Source organism: Mus musculus, chromosome 5, assembly GCF_000001635.26.
Source record: "Mus musculus strain C57BL/6J chromosome 5, GRCm38.p6 C57BL/6J".
Classification (NCBI taxonomy): Eukaryota; Metazoa; Chordata; class Mammalia; order Rodentia; family Muridae; genus Mus; species Mus musculus.
In genome coordinates, this window is record NC_000071.6 from 14,674,669 (window position 1) to 14,691,106 (window position 16,438).

The 16,438-nt window shown below is 40.5% G+C and overlaps 1 protein-coding gene across 10 annotated transcripts in view; it reads left to right on the forward strand.

The window, feature by feature from the left end:
* Pclo (piccolo (presynaptic cytomatrix protein)) overlaps positions 1-16,438 on the forward strand; it is a 348,560-nt gene that overhangs the window by 159,763 nt on the left and 172,359 nt on the right. For 8 of the 10 annotated variants that reach the window (XR_003955649.1, XR_003955647.1, XR_003955648.1 and 5 more), the window contains exons 5-6: positions 287-5,345; positions 5,702-7,719. Coding sequence is in view for 6 of the 10 variants with exons in the window: in XM_006503582.3 (XP_006503645.2) it covers positions 287-5,345; positions 5,702-7,719 (7,077 nt within the window). In the remaining 4 variants the exon portion in view is untranslated. The remainder of the gene's footprint in view (positions 1-286; positions 5,346-5,701; positions 7,720-16,438) is intronic. The other 2 variants (XR_003955650.1, XM_006503584.3) reach the window with 1 other exon arrangement.

The following is a 16,438-nucleotide window of genomic DNA, read 5'->3' on the forward strand; positions in this document are numbered from 1 at the left end:
GAAAGAAAGTAGAATTAAAATTTAAAGAGGGCATGATAGAATTAGTGGGGGAAAAAAAACAAGGCATGTTGACAATTAATGTGTAATTTAGATTTACACGACATAAAAAGTAACTTGTTAGTGAATATCAACTGTTCTCATACAAACATTTTCAAAACTATCATCATATGCTTGAATTTTCCCATAATTGCTCCTCAGTTACTCGTGGTTCCTTAATGATAATGGAGATAAACACATGGCTAGTTTGACTCTAACACATTTGTCTCTGTCTTTCCCACTCTGCTAGGAAAAGGAAGAGGACAAATCAGACACTTCCAGTTCTCAGCAACCCAAGAGCCCACAAGGCCTGAGTGACACAGGGTACTCCTCTGACGGAATATCCGGCTCTCTTGGGGAAATCCCCAGTCTTATACCCAGTGATGAGAAAGATTTGCTAAAAGGACTCAAAAAAGACTCGTTCTCGCAAGAAAGCAGCCCTTCCAGCCCCTCAGACTTAGCGAAGTTGGAAAGTACAGTACTGTCCATTTTGGAAGCTCAGGCAAGCACACTTGTAGGTGAAAAGGCAGAAAAGAAAACACAGCCCCAGAAGGTTTCTCCTGAACAACCTCAGGACCAGCAGAAAACTCAGACTCCATCCGAAACACGGGATATTTCTATTTCAGAAGAAGAGATCAAAGAGAGTCAAGAAAAGAAAGTTACTTCAAAAAAGGATAGCGCACAAGGTTTTCCTTCCAGGAAGGAGCACAAAGAGAATCCTGAGCTGGTCGATGACCTAAGTCCGCGAAGAGCATCCTATGATTCGGTTGAAGACAGCAGCGAAAGTGAAAACTCCCCTGTTGCTCGCAGGAAGCGGAGAACTAGCATTGGCTCATCAAGCAGCGAGGAGTATAAGCAGGAAGACAGTCAAGGCTCGGGGGAAGACGAGGACTTCATTCGAAAGCAGATTATAGAGATGAGCGCTGATGAGGATGCTTCAGGCTCTGAGGATGAAGAGTTCATCAGGAGTCAGCTCAAAGAGATTGGTGGTGTTACTGAGAGCCAGAAGAGGGAGGAAACAAAGGGGAAAGGAAAAAGCCCAGCAGGGAAACACAGACGTCTGACTCGAAAGAGTAGTACCAGCTTCGACGATGATGCTGGGAGACGCCATTCCTGGCATGATGAAGATGACGAAACTTTTGATGAAAGTCCTGAACTCAAATTCCGAGAAACTAAAAGCCAGGAGAGTGAGGAACTAGTTGTTGCTGGAGGAGGAGGGTTACGTCGATTTAAGACTATAGAACTCAACAGTACAGTAACAGATAAGTACTCTGCAGAATCCTCTCAGAAAAAGACAACTTTGTATTTTGATGAAGAGCCAGAATTAGAAATGGAAAGTCTGACGGACTCACCCGAGGACAGGTCTAGAGGAGAGGGATCCTCGAGTCTCCATGCATCCAGCTTCACTCCTGGCACGTCCCCTACATCAGTATCATCACTTGATGAAGACAGTGACAGCAGCCCAAGTCACAAAAAAGGAGAAAGCAAGCAGCAGCGCAAAGCTCGGCACAGGTCCCATGGCCCTCTTTTACCTACCATTGAAGATTCTTCCGAGGAAGAAGAACTACGAGAGGAAGAGGAGTTATTAAAAGAGCAAGAGAAGCAGAGAGAACTGGAGCAGCAGCAGAGGAAGAGTTCTAGTAAGAAATCGAAGAAAGACAAAGATGAACTTCGAGCTCAGAGGAGGAGAGAAAGACCAAAGACGCCACCCAGTAATCTCTCTCCCATCGAGGATGCGTCTCCCACAGAAGAATTGCGCCAGGCAGCAGAAATGGAGGAGCTCCATAGGTCCTCTTGTTCTGAATACTCGCCTAGCATAGAATCAGACCCAGAAGGATTTGAGATAAGCCCCGAGAAAATAATAGAAGTTCAAAAAGTTTATAAATTGCCCACAGCTGTGTCTTTATACTCACCAACAGATGAGCAATCTGTTATGCAGAAAGAAGGTGCTCAGAAGGCTTTAAAAAGCGCTGAGGAGATGTATGAAGAAATGATGCACAAACCCCACAAATATAAAGCTTTTCCAGCTGCAAATGAACGAGACGAAGTGTTTGAAAAAGAGCCATTGTATGGTGGTATGTTAATAGAGGACTACATTTATGAATCTTTAGTAGAGGACACATACAATGGATCAGTAGATGGCAGCCTGCTCACCAGGCAAGATGAACAAAATGGATTTATGCAGCAGAGAGGAAGAGAGCAAAAAATAAGACTACAGGAGCAGATTTATGATGATCCTATGCAGAAAATCACAGACCTCCAGAAAGAGTTTTATGAATTAGAAAGCTTACATTCTATTGTGCCTCAAGAAGACATTGTTTCAAGCTCTTATATCATTCCAGAAAGCCATGAGATAGTGGATCTGGGTAGCATGGTAACTTCTACCAGCGAAGAAAAGAAACTGTTAGATGCAGATGCTGCTTATGAAGAACTCATGAAGCGGCAACAGATGCAAGTAACAGATGGATCCAGCCTCATACAGACTACCATGGGGGATGACATGGCTGAGTCCACTCTGGACTTTGACAGGGTACAAGACGCATCTTTGACATCAAGTATCCTTTCTGGAGCATCTCTTACAGACTCAACCAGCAGTGCAACTCTCTCTATCCCAGATGTTAAGATAACCCAACATTTTTCAACAGAAGAATTTGAGGATGAATATGTAACTGATTATACAAGAGAAATTCAAGAGATAATTGCCCATGAATCTCTGATATTGACCTACTCTGAGCCTTCAGAGAGTGCTACGTCTGTCCCACCTTCTGACACACCTTCTCTCACATCATCTATTTCTTCAGTTTGTACCACAGATAGCTCCTCACCTGTCACTACCCTCGATAGCCTAACAACTGTTTATACGGAGCCAGCAGATGTAATAACTAAATTTAAAGACTCTGAGGAAATTTCTTCAACTTATTTTCCAGGCAGCGTTATCGACTATCCAGAAGATATAGGTGTATCCTTAGATCGAACCATCACACCAGAAAGTAGAACTAACGCTGATCAGATTATGATTTCTTTTCCTGGTATAGCACCATCTATCACAGAATCTGTAGCAACTAAACCTGAGAGGCCACAAGCTGACACGATTTCCACTGACTTACCTATATCTGAAAAGGAGTTGATAAAAGGCAAGAAAGAAACTGGGGATGGAATTATTCTGGAAGTTTTGGATGCTTACAAAGATAAAAGGGAAGAGTCTGAGGCTGAACTAACAAAAATTAGCTTACCTGAGACTGGGTTGGCCCCAACACCTTCTTCTCAAACTAAGGAGCAACCTGGATCCCCACACTCTGTATCTGGAGAGATCTTGGGTCAGGAAAAGCCCACATACAGGTCGCCGTCTGGCGGTCTTCCTGTTTCTACCCATCCATCCAAATCTCACCCATTTTTCCGAAGTTCTTCTTTGGACATATCAGCCCAGCCACCCCCTCCTCCTCCACCTCCTCCTCCTCCCCCGCCACCCCCTCCTCCTCCCCCACCCCCACCGTTGCCTCCAGCAACTTCTCCTAAGCCACCCACTTATCCTAAAAGAAAGTTGGCAGCTGCAGCTCCAGTGGCTCCAACTGCTATTGTTACGGCCCATGCTGATGCTATTCCTACTGTAGAGGCCACAGCTGCCCGCAGGAGCAATGGGTTACCTGCAACTAAAATATGTGCTGCTGCCCCTCCTCCTGTCCCTCCTAAGCCTTCTTCAATTCCAACTGGACTTGTATTTACACATAGACCAGAGGCAAGCAAACCTCCAATTGCCCCCAAGCCAGCAGTCCCTGAGATTCCAGTGACTACACAGAAAACAACAGACACGTGCCCCAAACCAACAGGTCTACCTTTAACATCAAATATGTCCTTAAATTTAGTGACTTCAGCAGACTACAAACTGCCGTCCCCTACCTCTCCACTTTCCCCACACTCGAATAAATCCTCACCGAGATATTCTAAGTCTCTCATGGAGACTTATGTGGTCATTACATTGCCCTCTGAACCTGGGACTCCAACAGATTCTTCTGCTGCCCAAGCCATTACAAGTTGGCCCTTGGGATCACCCCCAAAAGATCTGGTTTCCCTTGAAACGGTATTTTCTGTAGTTCCTCCCATGACATCTACAGAAATTCCAAGTGCTTCACAGCCAACCCTATATACATCTGGAGCTTTGGGGACATTTTCTGTTACCCCTGCTGTAACAGCCTCTCTGTTTCAAACAGTACCAACTTCACTTACACAGTTTCTTCCAGCAGAAGCTTCAAAACCCGAAGTCTCTGCAGTGAGTAGTGCAGTCCCAAGTGTTGCTCCCAGGAGTGTTTCCATACCAATTCCTCCAGAGCCTCTTGCTCTAGACAGGCATCAGTATAAGGAAAATGGAAAGTTGCCACTTATTGGAGATGCCATTGATTTGCGTACAATACCAAAATCAGAAGTTAAAGTAACTGAAAAATGTATGGATCTTTCTGCTTCTGCAATGGATGTGAAAAGGCAGACCACAGCGAATGAGGTTTACAGGCGACAAATTAGTGCTGTCCAACCTTCTATCATAAACCTCAGTGCAGCTTCCTCCTTAGGAACTCCAGTCACCATGGACTCTAAGACAGTGGCTGTTGTCACGTGCACAGACACTACAATTTACACAACAGGCACAGAAAGCCAAGTGGGTATAGAACATGCAGTAACATCACCACTGCAGCTTACTACATCAAAACATACTGAGTTACAATACAGAAAACCTAGTAGCCAGGCTTTTCCCATGATTCGAGATGAAGCACCAATAAACTTATCATTAGGTCCTTCCACTCAGGCAGTAACATTGGCTGTCACAAAGCCTGTCACTGTACCTCCTGTTGGTGTTACAAATGGATGGACTGACAGCACCATATCTCAGGGGATCACTGATGGAGAAGTGGTAGATCTCAGCACATCAAAGTCTCATAGGACTGTTGTGACAATGGATGAATCTACTTCAAATGTAGTGACTAAAATCATAGAAGATGAAGAAAAGCCAGTTGATTTGACTGCAGGAAGACGAGCTGTGTGCTGTGACATGGTTTACAAGTTGCCTTTTGGACGGAGCTGCACAGCACAGCAGCCTGCAACTACCCTTCCTGAAGACCGTTTTGGTTATAGGGATGACCACTATCAATATGATAGATCAGGGCCATATGGTTACAGAGGGATTGGTGGAATGAAACCTTCCATGTCAGACACTAATTTAGCAGAAGCTGGACATTTTTTCTATAAAAGCAAGAATGCTTTTGATTATTCTGGAGGAACTGAAGCAGCAGTAGATCTAACTTCAGGGAGAGTGTCTACAGGTCAGTATGATGTAGCCATAGACCCTGCCTTGAACTGTCATTACGGTGTGATGCATCTCGTTTCAGGATGAACAGTATCCCTGCTCCAGTTTTTGTTTACATTTTTGCTTTCTTTGGATGGTTTGGCCATATATTTTACAGTACATGTGCATTTTTGTTTCTCCGTGGTTCTTGCTGTTGTCGTTGCCTGCATGTGCCTGCATGCTCAACATTGCTTTTCTTCCGCATCTAATTAGGTTAACCTGTGGATTTGCATGCAGTCCCATTCATTGCGCTCATCAGGATAAAAGGGCTTTCACACCCAAACAGCACCATTCATTCTGAGAACTGGACTATAACTCTACCCTGTATTTCAGGTGAGGTAATGGATTATTCAAGCAAGACTACAGGCCCATACCCAGAAACACGCCAAGTCATTTCGGGAGTTGGGATTAGTACCCCGCAGTATTCCACAGCAAGAATGACTCCACCTCCTGGACCGCAGTATGGTGTGGGAAGTGTTTTGAGGTCATCTAATGGTGTTGTCTATTCTTCAGTAGCAACTCCAATCCCCTCCACATTTGCTATCACCACTCAACCTGGCTCCATTTTCAGCACCACGGTCAGGGATTTATCTGGCATTCATACAACAGATGCAATAACTTCATTATCAGCCCTGCATCAAAGCCAGCCAATGCCTAGATCGTATTTCATAACAACAGGTGCATCAGAAACAGACATCTCAGTAACCAGTATTGACATCAATGCCAGCCTGCAAACTATTACTATGGAAACTCTTCCTGCTGAGACAATGGACTCTGTTCCTACCTTAACCACCGCCTCTGAGGTGTTTTCTGAGGTGGTTGGAGAGGAAAGCACTCTTTTGATTGTCCCTGATGAAGACAAACAACAACAGCAACTTGACTTGGAGCGAGAGCTCCTGGAACTGGAGAAAATTAAGCAACAACGCTTTGCTGAGGAACTGGAGTGGGAACGTCAGGAGATTCAAAGGTTCCGAGAACAAGAAAAGATCATGGTTCAAAAGAAGCTAGAAGAGCTGCAGTCTATGAAGCAGCACCTTCTCTATCAACAAGAGGAAGAGCGGCAGGCCCAGTTCATGATGAGACAGGAGACGCTAGCTCAACAACAGTTACAACTTGAGCAGATCCAACAGCTGCAACAACAGCTCCATCAGCAGCTTGAGGAACAAAAACTTCGCCAGATCTACCAGTATAACTACGAACCCTCTGGGACTGCTTCTCCACAAACCACCACTGAACAGGCAATTTTGGAGGGTCAGTATGTTGCTACAGAGGGCAGTCAGTTTTGGGCCACTGAAGATGCCACCACAACAGCGTCTACTGTGGTAGCCATTGAAATACCACAGAGCCAAGGATGGTACACGGTTCAGTCTGACGGTGTGACTCAGTACATTGCCCCACCTGGCATCTTGAGCACTGTTTCGGAGATACCTCTGACAGATGTTGTTGTAAAAGAGGAGAAACAGCCCAAAAAGAGAAGTTCTGGAGCTAAAGTTCGGGGGCAGTATGACGAGATGGGGGAAAGCATGGCAGATGATCCACGGAATTTAAAAAAGATAGTGGACAGTGGTGTACAAACTGACGATGAAGAAACTGCTGATCGGACTTATGCAAGTAGGAGAAGAAGAACTAAAAAGAGCGTTGATACCAGTGTCCAAACTGATGACGAAGATCAGGATGAGTGGGATATGCCTTCTAGGTCCAGGAGAAAAGCGCGAACAGGGAAATACGGAGATAGCACGGCAGAGGGTGACAAGACCAAACCCCCTTCCAAAGTCTCCAGTGTAGCAGTTCAAACAGTCGCAGAGATATCTGTGCAAACTGAGCCATTGGGAACCATAAGAACACCTTCCATACGAGCACGGGTGGATGCCAAGGTAGAAATAATTAAACACATTTCAGCGCCTGAAAAGACTTACAAAGGGGGCAGTTTAGGATGCCAAACAGAAACAGATCCAGACACACAGAGCCCTCCATATATGGGTGCCACATCTCCACCCAAAGACAAGAAACGCCCAACACCTTTAGAGATTGGTTACTCTTCTTCTCACCTTCGGGCAGACCCCACAGTCCAGCTGGCTCCTTCCCCACCCAAATCTCCAAAAGTCCTTTACTCACCCATCTCACCACTTTCCCCAGGCCACGCCTTAGAACCAGCCTTTGTACCTTATGAAAAACCCCTCCCTGATGACATAAGTCCACAGAAAGTACTCCATCCAGATATGGCTAAAGTTCCCCCGGCAAGCCCTAAGACAGCCAAGATGATGCAGCGTTCAATGTCTGACCCCAAGCCTCTGAGTCCAACAGCAGACGAAAGTTCCAGGGCTCCTTTTCAGTATTCCGAGGGCTTCACGGTAAGAGGGATTCTATTCAGTTAGAAGACAATGGATGAGTTGATGTTAATCATGTGTTTGCAGATTTAGAAGGTAACAAAACTAGCATGTAGAAAGTGAGACACTAAAACTGAGGGAAGACTGTGTCATTATAAATGTATCAGGGGATGCGGGGGAGTGATGGGAGGAAGAAAGACTACATTCACAAAAGCTGTAGGTAAGACGATCTGAGGACAAAGTTTGTTGTTTTATGAAGTTTGAGACAAAAGTTCTGCTTTAATATCAAAATGTCTGAATTATAGACTGCTTACAGTGTATTTTACTAACATTCCTTTTACCCACGTGATGGGATAAACATTGAATATAAACAAACAAGGCTAGGGGTGAAGGATGATCATGCATTTAGATCAGGGCACTAAATCTCATTATTGGCGTGTGGACAGTCTCTTTTTCTAGCCAGGATATTTACTGTAAAAGCTTAACATAAATTCATTGGCCAGGATGGGGGCATATGGACATACAATACATTAGATGCAGTCACCCATGCTTATTTTATTTGTGACCATTTTCTTAAACTAACCTCAAATGAGCCTCACTGCTAGGGTTTGTAGAAGTATAACTAAATTTTGTTTTAATAGCAGAGGTTATTTTATGGAGCATACTTTTGCTTCAAGGGAAGAAATAGATATGTTAGGCATGTAAAGATTCTGTAAATGTGAATGAAAAAGGTTAATCATAACAGCAGGTAGATTGTAATTAATAAAAATCAATTAGTTCAAGTATGAGTTCAGTTTGGAAAAAAATTCTTTTCAAGTCAAAGTTTTCCCTAGTGCAGTATTTTTTTATCTGAAGCTTCTAAATTCAAGCTGCTATTTCCACTGATCTCTATTTTAAACAGTGGCCATAGTCTATAAAATAATAATATAATATAATATAGTCTGTTTGTAGTTATATAGCTATGATGTTTAAAATCATATTTGTTAAAATTTCACATCTAAATTTTCCAGATTTGTGGTAGATTTTATCATCTTCTATATTTCCTTCTTTCTTTTTTTCTGAACTCATTTGTTTATTTATTCACTTTACAGCCTGGTTGAAGCCCCCTCCCTCCTTCCCTCCCAGTCTCACCCTTATTCCCCCGCCCACAATTTTCCCCTCCCTGTCTTCTCAGAGAAAGGGAGGCCCACCACGGGTACACGCCCACCTGGTATATCAGGTCAGAGCAGGACTAAGCACATCCTCTCCCACTGAGGCCAGATGAGGCAGCATAGTGATGGGAAAGGGATCCAAAGGCCCACAACACAGTCAGAGAGCCACCACTCCAATTGTTAGAAACCCTCATGAAAAACAAGCTGCACATCTGCTACATATGTGTAAGAGGCCTAGTTCTAGCCTAGGCATGCTCTTTGGTTGGTGGTTCAGCCAACGTGAGCCCGCATGGGCCAAGGTTAGATTACACTGTAGGTTTTCTTGTGCTATCCTTGACTACTCCAGCTCTCTCATTCCTTCCCCCTACTCTTCCACAAATATCCCCCAGCTCCACCCCTTATTTGGCTGTGGTTTTCTGCATTTGTTTCTATCAGCTGCTGGATGGATGAAACCTCTCAGAAGATAGTTATGCTAGGCTCCTGTTTGCTGTCTGCTCTTAATTCATAGTGTCAGGGGTTGGCTCTCTCCCATGGAATGGATCTCAAACTGAGATTCATTAAACTCACTTTAATCTCTTTCCCAACTTTATCCTATGCTATCCTTTCTTGTAAGCATAACACATGTTCGGTCAAAGGTTTTGTGGGTGTATTTATGGCCTTATCCCTTCGCTGGGAGTCCTACCTGGCTACAGGAAGTGGCCACTTTAGGCTTCTTAACCCACCCCCACTTCTAAGAGTCTCAGATATAGTAACCCTCATAGACTCCCTGTAGTCTCCCCATTACACCTCTCTGTCACATCCTAGAAATGTCCCCCTCTAACGATTTAGATTCAGTCACCTGGCATTCCTTTCCCAGCTCTCCCCATACCTGATAACCCCATTCCACTCCCCATCACTTCTCCCACCCAGTTTTCTTCCTTTTTCCACCCCTGGTAACTATTTTATGTCCCCTTCTGAGTGAGATTTAAGCATCCCCCCTTGAGCACTCCTTGTTACTTAGCTTATTTGAGTCGGTGGGGTATATCATGGGTATCCTGTACTTTATGGCTAATATCCACTTACCAATGAGCATATAGCATGTATGTCCTTTGGGACTGGGTTATCTCACTCAGGATGATATTCTCTAGTTCCATACATTTGCCTGAAAATTTAGTGGTGTCCTTATTTTTAATAGCTGAGTAGTATTCCATTGTGTAAATGAATCACATTTTCATTATCCATATCTGTTGAGGGACATGTAGATTGTTTCCAGTTTCTGGCTATTATGACTGAGGCTGCTGTGAACACAGTTGTACAAGTGTCCTTGTGTATAGTGGGGCATCTTTCAGCTATATGTCCAGGAGTAGTATAGCTGGGTCTTGAGGTAGAACTATACATTTTTTCTTCTTTTCTTTTCTTTTCCTTTTTTTTTTTTTTTTTTTTTTTTTTTTTTTTTTTTTTTAGAAATAACGAGATTGATTTCCAGAGTGGTTGTACTAGTTTGCACTCCTACCAGTGGAGGAATGTTCCCCGTATCCCACATCTTTGTCAGTATGTGCTGCCATTTGAGGCTTCTGGTCTTAGCCATTTCAGCAGGTGTAAATGGAATCTCAGAGCCATTTTGATTTGCATTTCCCTAATGACTAAGGGCGTTGAACATTTCTTTAAATGATTCTCAGCCAGTAAATATCCATCTGCTAAGAATTCTCTGTTTATCTCTGTACCCCATCTTTAATTAGGTTATTTGGTTTGTCAGTGTTTAATTTCTTGAGTTCTTTGTCTATTTTGCATATCAGATGTAGGGTTGGAGAAGATATTTTCTCATTCTGTAGGCTGCCATTTTGTGCCATTGATGTTGTCCTTTGCTTTACAGAAGATTTTCACTTTAATGAGGACCCATTTATTACTAATTTTTGCGCTTAATGCCTGAGCTGTTGGTGTTCTGTTCAGGAACTTGACTCCTGTACCAGTGCGTTCAAGTCTATTTCCCACTTTCTTCTCAGATTTAGTGCATCAAGTTTTATCTTGTCTTTTATCCACTTGGACTTGAGTTTTGTGCAAGGTGACTATTTGCAAATATGGACTATTTGCATTCTTTTACATGCAGACATCCAGTTAGACCAGCACCATTTGTTTAAGATGCTTTCTTTTTTTCACTGTATGGTTTTGGCTTCCATGTCAAAAATCAAATGTCTGTAGGTGTGTTGGTCTATTATTGGATCTTCAACTTGATTCCTTCCGTTGATTAATGTTTGTTTTTACAACACCACCATAAAGTTTTTATAAACATTGCTCTATAGTACAGCTGGAAATCAGGAATGGTGATACCTTGAGAAGTTCTTTTATTATACATCATCATTTTTATCTAAGCTGTTTTTTTTTTGCCATATGAAGATGAGAATTGTTCTTCCAAGGTCTATAAAGAATTGCATTCCAATATTTATAGGAATTGCACTAAATCGCTAGATTGTTTTTGATAACAAGGCCGTTTTTGCTATGTTAATCCTAGTGGTCCATGAACATGGGAGATCTTTCGATCCTCTGATACCTTTTTTCAATTTCTTACTTTAGAGACTTGTAGTTCTTGTCATACAGGTCTTTCACTTGGTTAGAGTTACCAAGATATTTTATATTATTTTTAGCTATGGTAAATGGTGTTGCTTCTTTAATTTTGTTCTCAGCCTGTTTATCAAGGAGGGTTACTAATTTCTTTGAGTTAATTTTGTACCCAGCCATTTTGCTGTATGTATAAGAATTCTCTGGTAGAATTTTGGGGATCATCATATCATCTGTGAAGAGTGATATACTGTGACTTTTTCTTTTCCAATCTATAATCATTTTTTACAGTCCAATCATTATCCCCCTCTTGGTCTGCCCTCTAACAGGTCCTCATCACATTCCTCCTCCTCTCCCACCCCCACCCCTGTCTCTATGAAGATGTTCCCCTAAGTCCCTCACCCCACCCCACCCTACTGCACCCCTCCCCACCCCTGCCAGGCCTCCTCACTTCAAGTCTCCTGAGGGTTAGGCTCATCTTCTCTCACTGGGAGTAGAAAGCCTTCTCTTGTCCCTGATTTTAGTGGAATTGGTTAAATTTCTCTCCATTTAATTTGATGTTGGCTATTGGCTTGCTGTATATTACCTTTATTGTGTTTAGGTATGTGCCTTATATGTCTGATCTTTCCAAGACTTTTAACATGAACGGGTGTTGCATTTTGTCAAAGGCTTTTTCAGCATGTAATGAGATGATCTTGTTCTTTTTTTTTTTCTTTAAGTTTGTTTATATGGTGCATTTTTGTATATTGAACCATCTCTGCACCCCTGGGATAGAGCATGCTTGATCCTCATGTATGATGTTTTTGATGTGGTCTTGGAATCAGTTTACTAGTATTTTATTTAATGTTTTTGCATCGACTTTCATAAAGGAAATTGGTCTGAAAGTTTGTTTCTTTTTGAGTCTTTGCGTGGTTTATTTATCAGGTGACTCTGGACTCGTAGAATGACTTTAAAAAGGTTCCTTCTACATTTATTTTGTTAAATAGTTTGAGGAAGATTGGTATTAGCTCTTCTTTGAAAGTCTGGTAGAATTCTCAGTTAAAAACAGCTGGCCTTGAGCTTTTTTGGTTGGGAGACTTTTTAATGACTGCTTATGTCTCCTCAGGAGTTATAGGACCCTTTAAGTTGTTTACCTGATCTTGGTTTAACTTTGGTAAGTGATATTTATCACGAAAACCATCTATTTCTTCAAATTTTTCCAGTTTTGTGGAGTATAGGCTTTTGAAATAAGGCTTAACTATTCTTTAAATGTCCTTGTAGTGTGTTGCTACATCTCCTATTCCATTTCTGAGTTTGTTTATTTGGATACTCTCTCTTTGTTTTTTGGTTAGGTTGGCTAAGGGTTTGTCTATCTTGTTAATTTTCTCAAGGAACTATCTTGTTCTCCTTGATTCTTGTATTGTTTTCTTTTTGTTTCTAATTGATTGATTTCAGCCCTTATTTTGGTTATTTCCCTCATTCTACTCCTCTTTTGTGTCTTTGCTTTGACCTTAAACTATAGTCAATATGATGCTCCATTGGAGAACACTTATTAATTTCTCATTTGCAAACAGTTGTCTTTTGGAGATAGTTTCTTAGTTAGGGATTAGAGCTCATGTTCACTTCCACTCTCAGCATTGTGAGCCCACCTGCTTTAGTCTTTTGCAGTCACTGTGTCTGTTGTCACAATCTCTGCAAGTTCATATGTGCACTAATCCTGTTGTATCTGAAAGACGCCATTTCCTTGGTGTCTTCTATCCCCTGTGGATCTTACAATATTTCAGCCTCTCTTCTACAGAGTTCCCTATGTCCTGAGAAGAGACATTTATTTGATAGAGATATTTCATTTATGACTAAGTTTTCCAAAGTCTCTTACTATTGTCTAGTTTTGTGTCTCTGTATTCATTCCTGTCTATTGAAGGAGGAAGTTTCGCTGATGTACTGAATGAGACACTGATCTATAGATTTAGGAAAATGTTGTAGGAGTCACATTATTGCTATATTATTTTAGTAAAACAGTAGTATTTGGTTTGCCCCTAGGTCCATGGCCTATCTGGTCTTAGGTTCTTGGCATCTGAGCAATGTCAGACATAGGTTCTGTCTCATGGAGTGGACCTTAAATTCAATCAGATAGTTACTCCCACAATATTTTTGCATCTTGCAGTGTATAACACAGGCAGGTCATCATTGTAGATCTCAGGGCTTGTAGCTGGGCTGGTGGTTACCTTTCTCCTCTGGAAGTATGAAAATCACCTTCAATAGTATGAACACTTGTCAGGCTCTAGGTGGACACCAGGTTGACTTCTCTATGGTTGATGAGGTATATAAGTATTGTCTTCATCAAAAGGACCTTCCTATCACTTTGTCATGAGCACACAGTAGCCTTGACGATAGCCTAAAGAGTTTAGGGGTTTCAGTGGAGGCTCCCTTGGCCAACAATCCAATTAAATGAAACCCATTTCATGTACTGGAAGTTTAGGTTAGTGGCAAAGGTTGTCCAATTGCAGCCTTGTCTCTCCCTTCATTTCATGCCTCCATTCAGAGTTTATGTTTATATTTTAAGAAGCTTCTATTGTAGGTAGATTTCAATAAGACCTCTCAAAAATGGTCCTCAGTGTTAGTTTCCCTTGACCATATTCCCTCCCTGTCTTAGTTACTCTTCTATTAGTATGAAGAGACATCATGGTGAAGGCCATCTTTATAAAAGAAAGCATTTAATTAGAGGAATGCTTACAGTTTTATAGGATTAGTCCATGGCAGTTATAGCAGGAATCAGATATGCATGGAACTGTAGTAGTAGCAGAGAGTTTTATATCCTGAGCCAAGTGTATCAAGCAGAGAGAAAGAGACACTGGCCCAGAAAGGTCAAATAAAATGCCACAGCCCAGTGACATACTTCTTCCAACAAGGCCACATTCATTCCAACAAAGCCACACCTTCTAGTACTTCCCAAACAGTTCCATTAATCTGCTTATATTTCTATCTTAAGTCTCACTTCCACTACTAAATTTATAGATGATATGTATAAAATATTATTATCATCTAGTAGAATATACATAATAAAATGAAATAATGTTCTTATTAGCTAGTAGAATATATCTAATACATATAAAATGTTATCTTTATCTAGTAGAATATAGCTCAGATTTTATTTATGGGAAAGGATTTTGTTAATTGGATCCACAACATTATATAATGCACAACAAAGTAGCTGATCAAAAATGTTTACTGGATTTCTTTGTTATCAAACAATTTTTATTCTTCCCAGATTGGAGGGCTTCACACATTTTTAGCTAACACTAAAACAAAAAGGAAAGTTAAGCCTGAAAAAAAATACTATTCACTCATTTGTGAAACTTGTGTAACTCAGTATTATATTATTTCATTCTGTTTTATCCTGTTTCATTTTTTTTCTATCACCTGGATGTTTAACATTGGGCTTGTTCAGAGTTTATTTCAATCTAGGGTTTTTTAAAGTTTATTTGTGGGGTATCTATACCATCAGGTCCAGGAGGTTTTTGTAATTAAAAGGAAACAAACCCTGTTCCCTGGGTCCTTTCTCTTCTACAATGAAATTGATTTGCATCACTAACCCAGGTAACTGCAATGGTAATTCAGCATGTCAAGAGACAAGGTGACATTAGTACTGCAAGGAAGCAGTGTAAATTCTAAAAATTTCCCTCTGGCTAGAAAGATATGAGTTCATTCGAAGATTAATATGTCTTGAAGAATAGCAAATCTTTCATGATTTCTTCATTAAAAAGATGTTATGTTTCAGAAGAAAAAAAAAACTAGACTTTGCTCAATAATGCATAACACTTTTTGCTCCAAAAACAAAAAGAAAAAAGAAAAATAAGTCTATTGTTGAACCTCTCTCCATGGCCATAGATCTACAAAGTCTTAAACTATTTGGTCCTAATCCCAGTCTTAACAGAAAAATCTTTGTTAAAATGATTTCTTGTAGAAATTTAGCCCGGATCCTTTAGAAAAGCAGGTGTAATTCATGAGATGAATAATGCAAAAATAGATTTTGCTTCACTGATTGCTGTTTCATACATATTTTTAAAAATTTGTAACCCTTCAGTGTCTATTCTAAGAATAATTCCCATAGCCAAAAGTTGAGAAAGTTTGTTTATATCTTTTTTTTGCATTCTCCAAATAAAGATTAAGAAGTAATGGCTAAATGGGATTTGAAGAAGAATTTTTAATACACGCTTACTTTCCAGTACCTTTTAAGAAAATGCAAGATAAAAATCAGTCTATTGAAACTGATTTTGATGGAATCACATTTTACAGTGATATTATATAAAAAATTTACTAACATTCTAGAGATGGGAGTGTAGATACTACAATCATCTTTTTTAAGTCTGATCTTTTGTTGTTTCTTATGTTGTTCACATATTTGCTGGGATTAAATCTTATGTTGTGAAATCTAACTGTTACAATTAAAATAGGCAACAATATGTTAATGCGTTTCAATATATAGCCGTAAAATAATAGTCATTAATTATTAGCAAAGTTCAAGGCTTATGAAAAAATCCACTAAGGCAAACAATACATCAGCATAAATGTCAGTTTTATTGTTTGCTCAGGAATGATGCAATTTATTATAATGACTACCTGTGAGTTAAAGTAAATCTCATAATACTGAAGGAAAGTTCATTCGTTAATCTACTCCAGAAATCCATATTTCAAACTATAAAAATTAGCATGCTTCTAAGAATAGACTCTTATTCCTATTAATCAGTGAAAGACCCCTGCAAAAATTTAACAGCAGATATTTGACATGCCAGTTTAGCAAACATGAAGATCTCTGTCTTAGCTGAAATCTCAATGTGATTCATGCAATTTACCAATGTACAGCATTATTTTATATTAATTAGCTTCCTCAGTATTTCATAATATGATTTTATTAACAACTCATGATATTTTCTGTTTAAATAGTTATGAGGCTGTAACCATGTCTACAATAAAGCTACACACACAAACATACACATACAAGTACACACACACATTCTCCTGAATATACTTCCTCCAAAACTCACTCACATACTCAAAACATATATATATATATATAT